At 33.2% G+C, this 15,403-nt stretch overlaps 1 protein-coding gene across 9 annotated transcripts in view; it reads right to left on the reverse strand.

The window, feature by feature from the left end:
• PRKACB (protein kinase cAMP-activated catalytic subunit beta) overlaps positions 1 to 15,403 on the reverse strand; it is a 129,747-nt gene that overhangs the window by 19,441 nt on the left and 94,903 nt on the right. For all 9 annotated transcript variants that reach the window (XM_032361125.1, XM_032361122.1, XM_032361123.1 and 6 more), the window contains 5 exons: positions 13,852 to 13,980; positions 7,176 to 7,274; positions 6,083 to 6,165; positions 2,581 to 2,707; positions 1,553 to 1,648 (listed from right to left, as the gene is read on the reverse strand). In XM_032361125.1, coding sequence (XP_032217016.1) covers positions 1,553 to 1,648; positions 2,581 to 2,707; positions 6,083 to 6,165; positions 7,176 to 7,274; positions 13,852 to 13,980 — 534 coding nt within the window. The remainder of the gene's footprint in view (positions 1 to 1,552; positions 1,649 to 2,580; positions 2,708 to 6,082; positions 6,166 to 7,175; positions 7,275 to 13,851; positions 13,981 to 15,403) is intronic.

Below are 15,403 nucleotides of genomic sequence, written 5' to 3' on the forward strand. Positions count from 1 at the left end.
CAAAATGTTTATGTTTATCACAGTTATTTATAACAGCAAAATAAAAAAGAAAAAGGAATGATCTGAATATTTAGCAACAGAAGAATGGCAAAATACTTTTTCATACATTTGCAAATAAGCCATTAGAATGATGTTTGCATGCTTGTTATCATTCAAGTGAAAAAAGCTGAGTACAAACTATACATTCACTATATCTCAACTATGATAACATGCACAGAAAAATATATTATAAAATATTTTTTAAAAAGGCTATCTCTGGATGGTGAGTTGACAGGTTTTTTGGGTTGTTTCTTTTTATTTTTCTCCCTTTTCCAAATTTTGTGCAATGAACATCATTACTTTTATAATATATCCACATTTTTTAAAGTTTTGGTGCTTATTCTGTCATCATATTGTTAAATGTTTTCACAGAAGAAATGTGTTAATAGCAATGATATTTAGATTACAAAAGACTGAAAGTTATAGATGATTTAAATTATAAAGATAATGAAAGGAAAGTTGAATGAGGCATTTATTCTATTCTTATATCTAGGTATATAGGTTAGCCAAATTTCAATTATTCAGGCGGTCGTTCTCTAGTTTGTAAATATTAAGGCATGTGTGCTGCCCCTTTCTCTTTTCTTGGCATTATTTGTGTTCAGTCATTGTTAATTTCTCCTTTCTAGCTTTCCCAGCATAGGGATGGCAGTGGGAAGGAAAACAGAACCGAAACCATCCTTTTAGATAATGATACAAATTTCTCTCACGACATCTTCACTGCTTTGAAAAGTAAAACTATCTTTAAAAAGGCTATTCAATGGCTATGGTATTCCTGTTTAAAATAAAAAGAACTCTGCTTAGATTTCTTTCATTTAAGTGGTAAAGTTGAAATAGAAGAAGAATTGAGAACTAGTACCTATCATTTTTACATTTGCCTTGTGGGAGAACACATACAAAAGTTTCCCACACTCCTGCTACTGGGAATAATTATGAAAAGGCTATGCTTTTTGTTTCAAAACATGGACTTTTCCTTTTCTTTTTACTACGTCTATATGATATGATGTGTGGTAATCTATTCCACAGTCTATGTAAATCAAACCATGATGCTGTATGCCTTAAATATATACAGTGATTTATGGCACTTAGTCTCAGTAAAATTGGAAAAAAAATATGAATCTAGAGGTTAGATTTATTCACATTATATTTTTTGAAGTAGCACTGACATACAGTATTACTTGCAGGTGGACAACACAGTGATTCAACATTTTATATGTATTATGAAATGATTACCATGATTAATCTAGTTACCATGTGCCACAATACAAAGTTATCACAATATTATTGACTATATTTCCTATGCTCTACCGTACTCTTTCTCTTAGATCCAGAGTTAAAATTGAGAGGTTACTGGATTAGTGGTAGATTGTAAGTAATTATTATTTTAGTAATTAGACAAATTCATAATTTAGATGAGACAGAAGTTTAATATTAGATCAGTAAACTCTTTTTTAAAAGTCTACAGTGATGCATGCCTTATATTTTTACTTCTTGCATAATGGGATTATAAATATACCTTGCTGAGGATGATCTCTGGAGCCAAATATTCTGGAGTGCCACATAATGTCCAAGTTCTGCCTTTAACTCTTTTGGCAAACCCGAAGTCTGTAACCTATGAAAGAAAAAAACAAACAAACAAACTTGTGAACATTCATGAATTCACAATAAATGTATTTATCATACTTAAGTTGAAAGTTAAAAATCAGGGTTAAAATGAAAACCATGGGAAAAAAAATTAAGTCAATGTAATTGAGACTAATCCATGCAGGCCACTATTAGTGACTGAAGGTTTATTCTGGAGAACTTTTCCCCGACTCAAACAAAGAAATAAACATCAAAAAAGGTAACAGTAGATAGTTTTAACAAAAATGAAGCAGTGCTGAAAGCGTTCCTTGAGTCCAGGATATGCTCTGCCATGAATTATGTCATTAGAAGTGCAAAAGCATCAATAGGAGAACCTATTGGTAACTGTGTAAAAAGGGATGCTCTCACTCTACTGATAGAAGCAGCAGAAAGAAAACACCTCCACTAGATCAGTACTGGAAGCCAGGGCCCTTTGGCAGCTGCAGTGTAGTGTTAAAGGAGCAAAGACTCTGGCGACAGGCTGGTTTCAAATTCTGACACTACTGCCCATGTCACCTGCTGTGCCTTAATTTGTTAGCCTTGAAATGAGGATAACAGCAGTACTTAACTTTATAAGGTTATCAGGACTGAAAAAGATGATACATGTAAAACACTTGGAATAATGCCTGGCACTAAATGAGAACTCACAAATTTAGCTATTCTATATATTTCTGTATGTAGGAGCCTGTGTTCTGTTCACAGCTACAGACTATGGGAGGTATAAACAGGTTCTATTCTTGGTGGGATTTTAGGTCTCTGTAATAGTGGCAGAATCATGAGCTCAATTTAAGCTATTAGGAAGAAGTAATTGTCTCGCTCAAGGAAAAAAAAGAAATCCAATATTGGTAGTTGAGGTTAAATACAAACAACTTTCACCTAGTATATTCTCAAATACGTTATATAAATGTGTTCAAGTCATACCTGGATATACCCTTGGTGGTCAATTAAGAGATTTTCAGGTTTTAGATCTCTGTAGATGAGGTCTAGTGAATGGAGGTACTCGAATGTTAGCACTATCTGAGCTGCATAGAACCGTGCATGGGGTTCACTACAAAGAAAAAAACATTGATTTTTCTATAAAATGAGTTAACACATGGTAATTAGTAGATTACATAAAAAATTAATATAGGGTAGAGATATTTTAGAAGCAAAAAGAAATTTTTTCTTTTAAACATATATAAAGAATCTTGTTAGTTTCTGAATATCTACTAAACCTCTGAATTATCTTCAAGTAATAATACTTTTTAATATACTTAGGAAGCAGCATATATTGAAGAAAAATATAACTCTAAAATAGTCACCTTATTTTAAATTATTATTGGCCATATTAGAAGATATTGATGTCTTTATCCTTATATCTGACCTTGAGAATGACTGAAAAGCAAATGTGTCAATTACATGGTTTATCAGGGCATTGTTACTGTTGATAGGTTCTGTCTACCTTTCTCAGAAATTTAAGTGCTTAAAGAATTTCACAGAAATAAACACAGAAGTTGTTTAACTGAATTAATCTGAAGACTAATGCCATTTCACCCACACTATTCCTATTACAAAAATGATACAATCTCATTATAAAAAATAATCATAAAACATTGATGAAGAATAAAGAGCACCCATAATGCTATCCAGAAACCATAGATACAATCCTAGTGTCTGAATTTCCAAATCTTTTACTATCCATGTTTATACAGATATATAAACATAGGTGTAACTAGTATGTATAAACATGTACAGTTCTTGTATGCACAAATTAGATCAACTGATAGATCACTGTAATGTTGATGCTACATTCTGAGTATTACTCCAAGGATGTACTGATTTTACTGATTTTCTAATTTGAGTTTCTATTTCATCTGCTAGTGTATACAATGAATTCTGCTAACTGGCCTGATAAACTACAATGACTTTCAGATTTATGTCCTCAATAAATAACATGAACTATGAATAGAATTTCCCTCAGGATGGCTGGCATTAATTTGATCTCTCAGCACCAGAAATAGAAATTCCAAAAAAGATTATATATGCTGCTCCTTTTGCCTGTCACTATATTTCCTAGGTTCTAGCCTGATACATATCAGATGCTTAGGAAATATTTGTTGAATAAATGAATATGTAAAGAAAAATACTTTTAGGGGAAAATATTTTATAATACCTTTAGAGTTCCAGCCCCATCTCAAGACTGTAAAATCTGTACCATACATTGTATGACAAGGAATTGGGGGGAGGGACATTTTAAAGGGAAACTGGAAGAATCATCCTTGTCATTGAAACATCCCTCACTTTGGAAACATTTGACTTGCAAGGTCCCCTCCAATTTTCCATGCATCTGTAAATACAAGATGCACTTAGTACCTTATAAATAAATATAAATTTATCAGAATATAAGATGCACTAAGCATTTTATATTTATTTCCACACACTGATATTTGAATGGAGGAACATGAACATTACATAGATCTGTAATCAAATTGTTAAAGGATGAAAGCAAAATATTCTGAAATATTTTGAAATATTCTGAAATATTTCAGAAATATTTCTGAAAATGCTGTAACAGCCATGCTCAACAATATTGTTAAGCCATGCTCAACAAGAACTCAGTATTCTTGTCGCCTCAAAGTTTCTAAGATAGGAGTTAGTAACCTCTTAAGCATACATGCAGTACAAGTGAAAGATCAGAAAAGACAGTGTCTCAGTGTGAATTATTGCAATCAACTTGTTTTTCCTCCTAGTACCAAATATTAAAGAAATACGAGTGTGGTGAGTTGCAAAGGAAAGAAGTTAGTAATTATAAAAAATGGACAAAATAGTTTTTGAAGACAGGTTTAGGTGTAGTGCTTCAGTGTACAACTTTGAATTATCAAAGGGCAATCTGAGGATTTTGGGTCTTTGTGGACAAGAGTAGTAGGAGAGAGGAAAATCGGTGAAAGGAATCATTAAAAATAAACAGAAGTTACTTTGCATTAGCATAGTGCCCAAAACATATTAGGTGTCTTATCATATTAGGTCAATAAATTTATTTTGGCTTAGGCCTCAGGTAACTAAAATAACTCTAATGTTGGCCCATAATTGAATATGATCTTGTGATAATCTGAATCAATCATCATTTTTTTCTGAATCAGATTACCATCAGCCCAGTTTGAACTCCTGCACACACTTTCATCATGATATAATGATATAATGTGCTAAATGAAGCTGGACCTGCTCTGGTTTCAGCTTCATTCTGTTAGTGATTTCTAATAAACAGTAGTAGCTTACAAACTACTACACACAGGTAAGGTTAACAGAATCTATTTTTAAAATTGTGTAGCCTTTTCAGTGATAACCTAATGATAAGGCATAAACTCTGTTTTAAAGATTTTATTTACTTATTTATTTGAGAGAGAGAGAACACAAGCAGGGGGAGCAGCAGGCAGAAGGAGAGGAAGAAGCAGGCTCCCCACTGAGCAGAGTGCCCGATGTGGGGCTTGATCCCAGGACCCTGAGACCATGACCTGACCCAAAGGCAGACATTTAACTGACTGAGCCATCCAGATGGCCAAATTACATGTATATATTTAAAACTCAATATAGCAACAACTTTAAGGAGAATTAAATTTATTTGAAACAAACTTTCATAATCTCACCACTATGATACTGTTATTATCTTTTCTAGGTACTCCCTTTTTTTTTTTTTTTAAAGATTTTATTTATTTATCAGAGAGAGGGAGAGAGCGAGCACAGGCAGACAGAATGGCAGGCAGAGGCAGAGGGAGAAGCAGGCTCCCTGCTGAGTAAGGAGCCCGATGTGGGACTCGATCCCAGGACGCTGGGATCATGACCTGAGCCGAAGGCAGCTGCTTAACCAACTGAGCCACCCAGGCGTCCCTAGGTACTCCCTTTCTTATCTTCATCTTTATGCAAACCTCTTTCCCAGAGTTGTATTAATATTTGTTCAATTAATATTGGTATGTTTAAATTAAATTTTGTGTGTTCTAGAAATTCTTTAAATAATGGACCTTCATAATACCTACCAAGGGTAGAATATTTACAATGGTATCATGGTGCTTTCATTTTATTTTTTTTAAAGGTTTTTAAAATTTGAGAGAGAGAGAGAGAGAGAGAGCACACACGAGTTGGGGGTGGGGTGGGCTGGGGTGGGACAGAGGGAAAGGGAGAAGCAGACATAGGCTCCATCCCAGGACCCTGGGATCATGACCTGAGCAGACGCTTAACTGACTGAGCCACCCAGTACTATTTTCATTTGATTTTTTTTAAAACTCAGTATGGTGTGGCCTTTTATTAATGTTTCTACATAATTTCTTCATATAGCTAACATATTACTAAATAAAAATAAATAAATTTTTAGCATTGACAAAACTTAAAAAATTGGTTTTAAACAAACACACAGAATATAAAGATTTGAGGAGGGTAAAATATTAATTACCTGAACCTTCCAATTCTTCTTAGATGTGAAAACATTTCACCCCCAGGGACATATTCCATAACCATGTATAAATTAGAATTATCCTATGAACAAATAAAAACAATAAATCAAAATTATGAAACCTAGATTATTTCAAGAAAATTTTTTAAGATAATACCATGTCAAATTAGAAAAAGACAAATTTAAAATCCACCCGAGAGGTTACTAACATTGGGAAAGAGAGAATAAATGGAAGATGCTCTCATTTTTCAACAATGGGGAATTCATTTTTATTTTCTCCTAGTATTCCTGCCACAAATTAGTCTGGGATTTTTGCTGTTCCTGTCCTTGCAGGGAACACTAACTTTTGAACAATTAGACACTGAGGCAATGACTTAATGCTATAGTGTATGCAAAGGAATAACAGTTAAAATAACAATTTGCAAAAGTAATAATGTTTACATTTTATGTACTAAATTAGGTCAGAGAGATTAATGATTTTTAACATCATCCTAAATACACAGAAGTTCATCTGATTTAAAGAATAAAGGAGAAAAAGGAAAAAATGTTAAAATGGTTCATATGAATTAATATTGCAGAGATGCCAAGAATCATTCTAAAGAGCTGAAAAGCTGCCAACTTCAAGAATAAATCTTGTGTAACCTTATGAGATACCTGAATGGAAGGCCAAAGACTATTCTGCCTTGTATAAATGGAAAGACCAGAACAAATTACTAAGGAAAATAAGATGGTACAATTGTATCAGAAAAGGTTTAAAAGGAACATATGTGGTCATTTGCATGAGTTTAAGAACTGCTTAATAAGATATTTCTATGGATTCTGATAAACTGAAATATTTGAATTTATAATACCATCTCATGAGAAGTTACATATTACCTTTAAAAATCTCCCTAGGGAGAGCCAAAACCTTGTCAAATGTTAACCTAAGTTTATAAGCACAATAGGATTTAATTATGTAAAATCTAAATATATTACTTTTTTTGTTTATTCATATTCTCCAGGTTTAACATTTGGCTTAGAATCTTATCACAGTTTCATATTTTTAAAAATATGTGAGGGTAAAAATATTTTATTTGAATATTGTAAAATCTACCTTAAAAGCGTACTCCAGTCGAACAAGAAAAGGAAAATTCACCGCCTGTAATATTCTTTTCTCATTCAAGGTGTGCTCTATTTGCTTCAGCTTAACAACCTGTGATTGAGAGACAAGTATATTTAACATACTTAAACAGAATTTAAAACTCACTATAATTTAAAAGAAAAAACTTAAAATGTTTTTCATGTAATAATGAGCTTGGATAAGCAAATAACTAAGTTGAATATGGGCGATAATAACCACCAGTGAGGTTTCTCAGATTCAAATGAAATACCTAACAGAAGATTTAAAATTTGGTCTTATGAAGGTCAACTATGATTTTCAGTCAAGAAGTAAAAGCTAAGAAGAAAAAGACTTCTAATACAGTACTTAAAAAACTGCTATGTGAAAATACTTAGCTCCTAATGACTTATATAGTCAGTCCACTAAAGTAGTTGGTACAAATCACTACAATAAGTTGGTATTGATTTTAGGTCTTCAGAAGATCAGCAAGGAAATTATGGATTGAAGAAAAGCCAATAACTGAAAAACAGTGGGTAAAAATGAGCAATCTGTTCATTTCCTAATACCTGAATAAATACAAGATTAAATTCTAAAAATTTAATTTGTGCAGTCACAAGAGAGGACACACAAAATATCGGCAAAAACCCAACTATGTCTTATAACAAATAGGTCATTTAGAATTAATCAAGGCTACTCCGGATTGTCTACTCAATCAAATACATAGCAGGGGAAAGTAACTTATCTTCTTGAAGACTATGTTTCTATCCCACATTGATGCTATTTTTAATTTAAGAAGAGGTGACCTTAGGGAGATATAAGTAATTGTCCAGTATATGTGCAAATCATTAGAATGCGGCATTCTTTCTTGCTAGAGGCTTATTGTCAGTGAATTCAAGAAGTTGAACATAAATAAGAAAGGTATATATACCATCGAGTTATTAGCATATACAATTATAGTATAAAAATAATACTGAGCAAAGAATACTTGACTCAGAGTCAGAAGATCTGTATTCTAATCTAGGCCTTCTAATCAAGTAGTTTTGTGATTTTGGGGATGTTATTTCAACCCTTAGGATTTTGGTTTTTTTAACTGCAATATGAAGTGGTCGGACCACTTCTGTTCAAATAACAGTTACATAACTAATTAGTCCATACTTACTACAACAAATTATGCAACATTAGCTGGAAGATTACTATTGCTTTATATTTACTTTAAAAAATAGATTTTTAAAAAATTTATTATTTATTTTATTATTCTTTTTTTAACAGTTTCAGGTTCACAGAATTGAACAGAAGATACAGGGATTTTCCAAGAGAATCCCCTCCCCAGACAGGCATAGCCTCCCACAATATCAACATCCCCCCTGACCAGAGTGATACATTTGTTACAAGTGATGAACTTACACTGACACATCTCTCCGTGTTGTATATTCTGTGGGTTTGGACAAATGTAGAATGACATGTGTACACCATTATAATACCATACCGAGTATTTTCACTGTCCTAAAATTTCTGTGTTTCACTTAATCATCTGTTCCTCCCTACTAACCACAGGCAATCATTGATCTTTTTACTGTCTTCCTAGTTTTGCCTTTTGTAGAATGTCATATAGTTGTAATCACAGACTATATAGCCTTTTCAAACTGGCTTCTTTCACTTAGTAATGGCTTGATAGTTCATTTCTTTTGAGTGATGAATAATACTTCATTGTCTAGATGTAACATATGCTTATATCTATATATTTTGATATAGTAGGCTTTCAGTTAGGCATTGATAATATGAAATAAGTAATATGTAATAAGTAAATAAGTAATATGAAATAAGTAATAAAAACTGTAATAGAAAGGCTTTCTGCATTATATCTCTAAGCCAACTATGCATATGTAGGGCATAACAATTAGAAATAAATGATACATGATATATATATGATAAATGAACTGGCAAAGCACAAATGCCCAGTTAATTTTTAAGTTAATTGAAAAAGTTAACTAATTAACTAATTAAAATCTAATTTACTTTGAAGTTTGCATACTACTACATAAAAGGCACAATAATGCAACTGAGATAAAGACAAGGAAGTGTCTGCCTTAATGCTGCATAAAATCTACTTAGAACTAGAGGCTATTATGCTAAGCGAAATAAGTCAGTCAGGGAAAGACAATTATCATGTGATCTCACTGATATGCAGAATTAAAGAAACAAGGCAGAGAATCACAGAAGAGAGGAAAAAATGAAACAAGATGAAACCAGAGAGGGAGACAAACCATAAGAGACCCTTAATCTCACGAAACAAACTGAGGTTTTCTCAGTGAAGGAGGGTGGGGGCGAAAGGATGGCTGGGTGATGGACACTGGGGAGGGTATGTGCTATGGTGAGTGCTGTGAATTGTGTGAGACAGACCTGTATCCCTGAAACAAATAATACATTATATGTTAATTCAAAAAATCTATTTGGAAGTATGGCATATGAATATTTGAATATTAATATGCAAATAGTTGCCAATTATAATGTTGTAAGTGTTCAGACAAAAAAATGTTTATGTTAGGCCCAATACATAATCTAATTCCAGATTCTTCATCTATAAAACGTTGATAATAATACTTTAAAGATGACTGTGTCGCATAATGCATGTGAAGTGATTAACACAGTGCCAAGCACAAAGTAAAAGCTCAAAAAATATGAACTGTTATTAAAATCTATTAAAAAGGGTGAGGGTTCATCTGAGCCTTACAGATGAATAGATAACACAGATTAGGAAAAGACAGAGGAGATAGTGTGGTCAGGGTTAATATCCAGAACCATTACCTAAAGGGGGCAATACACAAAGATAAGTCTGAATGCTAGTTTTATCTGACAAAAGCTTAGGACAGTGTTTCTCAAGATTTGGTATTTAAGAAAATACCCTTAAATGCAGAGAAAAAAATAACAAGTAACCCTGGGGGTTTAGTCCATGCTTTATTTTCAACATGCATATAAAATTCATATTTACTTTTTAATATTTCTGTTGGCTTAAATATGTATATTTAAAAGCATTTACAAATGATTACTTATTGGCTAATTTTCTTTTAGCCAAATACTTGAGGAGTTTTTTGATAAGGAAGATGGGCTCTATATCATCACATACTCCTGCAGCCCACCCAGCATGGCACATATACTCCTGGGGAGTCAAGTTTCAATCAGAGAAGTAGAGAATAGAGGACATGCAGGGGAACAGTGTGAAATAAGACTATGGTAGAGTATGGAAGATAGTTATGAAGAATTTGGAAGTAGGATGCAGAGTTCTGCTTGTATTGAATTAGTATTAGGAAGCTTTTTGAGCGAGTAAATAAAATTACATGATATGGTAAGAAAAACTTTTTTGGCAGTGAGGAAGGTGAATTAATAGAAGGTGCAAAGTCTGGGGTTGTGGAAATTAAGATGTTATTGTGAAAACCCAGTTATCATTAATGAGGGACCAACCAAACTAGGTGATGGTAGAAAGGATCTTAGGAGTTACAAATACATTTCAAAGGAAAAATTAAGAAGCATAGGCACAGTCTACGGCCATACCACTGTGAACGCGCCTGATCTCTGATCTCGGAGGCTAGGCAGGGTCATGCCTGGTTAGTACTTGGATGGGAGAAGCACAGGCACAGAAATCAGACCAACCTAGCCAAATTCTTGGTTTATCTTACTAGCCTTTTTGATATTGGAAAAACTACTTGAATAGAAAGGTCACTGCCGTAAAAAGGAGATTAATGTCATGCAAAGTTGTGAAGATTCACTGATACAGTAAATATGCAGTTCCTAGCAATGCTTGACAATCGTATGGAATGAAGAAATGCAATTTCCTTAATTTCTGTACTGCTATTTTCCTCTTAACCCATATACCCTAAGATAGGAGAAGCCAAAATTGAAAGGCTTGTAACTTCATTAACAGAAAAGAAGGTGATCATGGAGTGTTATTTTATTACTTACCTTTATCAAATTCAAATAAATAAACTTGAAAAATTTCAGAATATAAAGTCTTTGTCCTAATTATGAATGGATTCAGAATATTGCCATAGCAGATATGACTTAGGGTGGCAAATACTCTCTTTTCATGATTTATCTAAGGGGTAAACTTCTTAGTAATTTACTTAACAAGTCACTGCCTTGTTAAGGAAAAAAAAAAGAATTAAGAACTTCTTCCCTAAATACTTTAAATGTAAAAATGGCATATTATGTAATCCCTTTAATATTTTATGACTAAAGCACAGTCTATTAATTCCTTAAGAAAGATAGCAAAATATTAGGGCCTATCCAGATAATAACACTTTAATGACAGATTTAATAAAGAATATTTCATTCAAATCAGAATTTTGAAGCATTTTGTGTGTTACCAGTACAAGTGTACAAGTCACTTACTCTCTCTGAGACCCAATGACCTCATCTAGAAAATTAGAGCAAGGACTAGTCAGTCTCTAAGAGCTCTGTGCTCAGATTGTACAAATTAGGGGTACAGGGCTCAAAGATGAATCGAAGTTTGGACAGAGTCCAGAGGGAGAGGGTATAAAACATGAAAACAAGAAAAGGGGATAGTCCAGAGATTGAGATTAGCAATCTTTAAAGAGTAGACAGGAAAAAAATAACAGGAAAATGCCTCTAAAAAAGAAGAGCCCAGAGGGGTGAGCATAATTAGAAGAACAAAGGGTGTCAGAAGTCCAGGGACAAGACAGTTTCAAGGGAGTGGTTAGCACAGTCATAGGTTCTATAATGTCATATAAGATTAGAAAAAGAGGACGCCTGGATGGCTCAGTGGGTTAAAGCCTCTGCCTTCGGCTCAGCTCATGATCCCAGGGTCCTGGGACGGAGCCCCGAATCGGGCTCTCTGCTCAGCAGGGAGCCTGCTTCCCTTCCTCTCTCTCTGCCTGCCTCTCTGCCTACCTGTGATCTCTGTCAAATAAATAAATAAAAATTGTTTAAAAAAATGAGTAAAAAGAGCCCACTGGTTTTATTGATTAGTACACTGGATTGGTGACCCTTGCAGAGCCATTTTAGTGAAATAGCAAGAGGAAGGAGATAAATAAGGAGACAGTTAAATTATCATGGGTGAAAGACTTAAGAGGAAGTGACTTAGTGGATAGAATGATTAAACTATTTTTTCAGGAAGCATGGTTAAAAAGGTTATATGAAAAAGGGTAGAAGACAAAGATACACAACTAAATGTGTGTATGGGTGTATTTAATTTTAGAGAGATGTAAGTCATTACTCCTTTTCATGTTGGAGGTTAAATTTGTTTTTGTTTTAAAGCACTTTTTGTACTGAACTTCAGACCAGTCAAATGCTGTGCTGTCCAACATGATAGCCACACTAACATGTGGTTATTTAACACTTGAATTGTGGCTAACCTAGATGGAGATGTACTGTAAGTGTGATATATACATCACCTATTGAAGACTCAGTATGAAGAAAGTAAAATGTCTCCATTTTTATGTTAATTACACGTTGCAATGACAATATTTTAGATACACTGAGCTAAATAAAATCTATTAAGATTGATTTCAACTATTTCTTCTTACTTTTTAAATGTGGCTATTAAAAAATTTTAAATTACTTAAGTGGCTCACATTCTATTTCTATTGGATAGCATCAGTGTAGCCACTATCTGTATCCCTGACTACTAGCTCAGTACTGTTTACTCCACATCCAGCTCAGTACTGGTTTTTTTCCTATATTTTTTCTATATTCCAGTAAGCCAAAATGTCATTCTTGGGAACATAATAACTGTAAGATAATATTCAAGATTTACCATTTTCTTTCACATCCCCTTACTTGTATGTGATTACCAGGAAAACAGAAGTTTAACAATTAAAGTGTAAACAATTCAGACATCCAGATTCATCAGATATACCAATATGCGATAAAAATTTAAAAACTGGTTTTTCAGGGCGTCTGGGTGGCTCAGTGGGTTAAGCCTCTGCCTTTGGCTCAGGTCATGATCCCGGGGTCCTGGGATCGAGCCCTGCATCAAGCTCTCTGCTCAGCGGGGAGCCTGCTTTCCTTCCTCTCTCTCTGCCTGCCTCTTTGCCAACTTGTGATCTCTCTCTCTGTCAAATAAATAAAAATCTTAAAAACAACAACTACAAAAAAAACCCCTGGTTTTTCAAAAACGATTTAATATTTTTATTGAGATAAAATTGACATCTGACGTTATATTAGTTTCAGGTATATAACAATCATTTGATATTTTTTATAGTATTAGTATTCCAACTTTTTCTCTGGTTTAACTGACATTTTAAACTCAGCAAACTCAATCACGTCAAACAAAGGCCTTCCACTGTCAATCAAAACAAATCATAAAATAAAATCACCAAGTTTCTGTTACCTGAATCTAAAGATCCAGTACAACTGATCTCTGCATTTTCCACAAGGCAGAATGTAGTAAAGATGCCTGTTCTTTACATGGTGAATTCATTATTTTGTTAGTAAACATACACAAACTTATTCAAATAACATTATTGAAATAATAATGTATTCCCGTATACTTATTAACTGTGTATCAGAGTCACAATAAATAAGAATGAAATTAAATGCAACAATAAAATTATCTGCAGATATCAACGGAAAGTCATTATATTGGATCTGTTTAATAATCTAGCTGATAAAACTGAAGTTTATCCTTCAGGTAAATAAAGACAAATACACTCACCTTCTGCTTATCTAAGATCTTCATGGCATAATACTGTTCAGTGGCTTTATGTTTTACCAACATGACTCTTCCAAATGAACCCGTTCCAAGGGTTTTTTTCCTTTCAAAATCCTCCAGCCCAGCATTATTCTACATATATGTGAAAAATAAAATAAACTTTAAAATTAGAAATTCTCATAAGACAATGGTAGCTATAATAGATTTAGTTATATATAGTCAGAAGAGATTATTTAAAATTATCCATTTAAAAATAATACAAAAAGACTACTGAGATTCCAGGCTATTGGTTCTATTTTTCCCTTTGAATAAGAAGAAATGAACTAATATTTGAAAAGAGAATTATATTGCAAAACAAAGCACAACAGTAATGGGAGAAAATAAGAGCCTAAGCTGAAATATTAAAGGGCATAATGAATTCCAATATGAATTCCTAGTATTAAACTTTTAGTAAATAAATTCCATATTTTAATAATCCCATACTGACCAGCAGTATATTGACATGGACAATCATGGAAGTCATAGTCTCACTGTACTCACAAATAATTCTAATGAATAAATAAACTGAGGGTCAGAGTCCTTTCACTAGAGTTACCTCTGAAGACAGCACTGTCTTACTTCATTTCTATCTTTATACAAGCTTAAAGGACTGGAAAATAACAGCATGAAGATCCTAATGGCTCTTTCTCTGATATTATAATAACCTGGTATTACCTAAAACAGTAATAATAAGGAAGAAGAGTTCCTCATTCCCACAAAGATAACTGAAAGTCAGAGTCTCAGAACAATAATCAGGCTCTTTTTCTCTCTCAACAGATGCTTTGTTATGAGCAAACATCTTTGTTTGGCTTTGGCTATAGCATAGAAGCAAAGAATTGGAGGCATCAATCTATTGAATTTGTTGCTGCCACAACAAAATGAAAATTAGTGGGAAGAAATTATGTGCTAAATAGCCACAAGTAGTAATTGCTGACCCATTTGTTTAATAGGTTTTCATTACAAAGATCTTCATGAAAATCTTGGAAAAAAGTATTTGTGAGTGTCAGTCTTTATAGTATTTAGCTTGAGAAAAATATGAGGTGATGTGATTCTAGTAGAAGTAAGAAATCTGGAGAGTTACTACAGTTCAATGTCATTGGATTTAATCTCTATTACAAATCAAAGCTTGCCATTGGAGACATAGCATAGCTTCTTGCTGAATCATTACAGAGAGAGCAAGCAGCTCTAAGTTATAAAACTTGTTTCATGAAATTTAATTTCAAATTTCTAATGATTTTAAATTGCTATGAGATTCTATATCAAGATAGAAAAAGCTCTTAGAATTCTGATTGAATTATTTAATTTTATGGATTAATGCTTAATTTTTTGGTCTTAACACCACCAACTGAAATGTTTAATATAGTTCCCAAGTAAATAATGGGAGCAGATTTAGGTAATAGACAACAAACAGAACATCTCTTTTTGTTAGTTACTGCTTTTCATTCAAATGTGCCATCCTCCTCACCTTCCTCAGTGTTGATGTTAGATAATGTCTAACTTCTCAAGACTGCTAGAG

Source organism: Mustela erminea, chromosome 10, assembly GCF_009829155.1.
Source record: "Mustela erminea isolate mMusErm1 chromosome 10, mMusErm1.Pri, whole genome shotgun sequence".
NCBI lineage: Eukaryota > Metazoa > Chordata > Mammalia > Carnivora > Mustelidae > Mustela > Mustela erminea.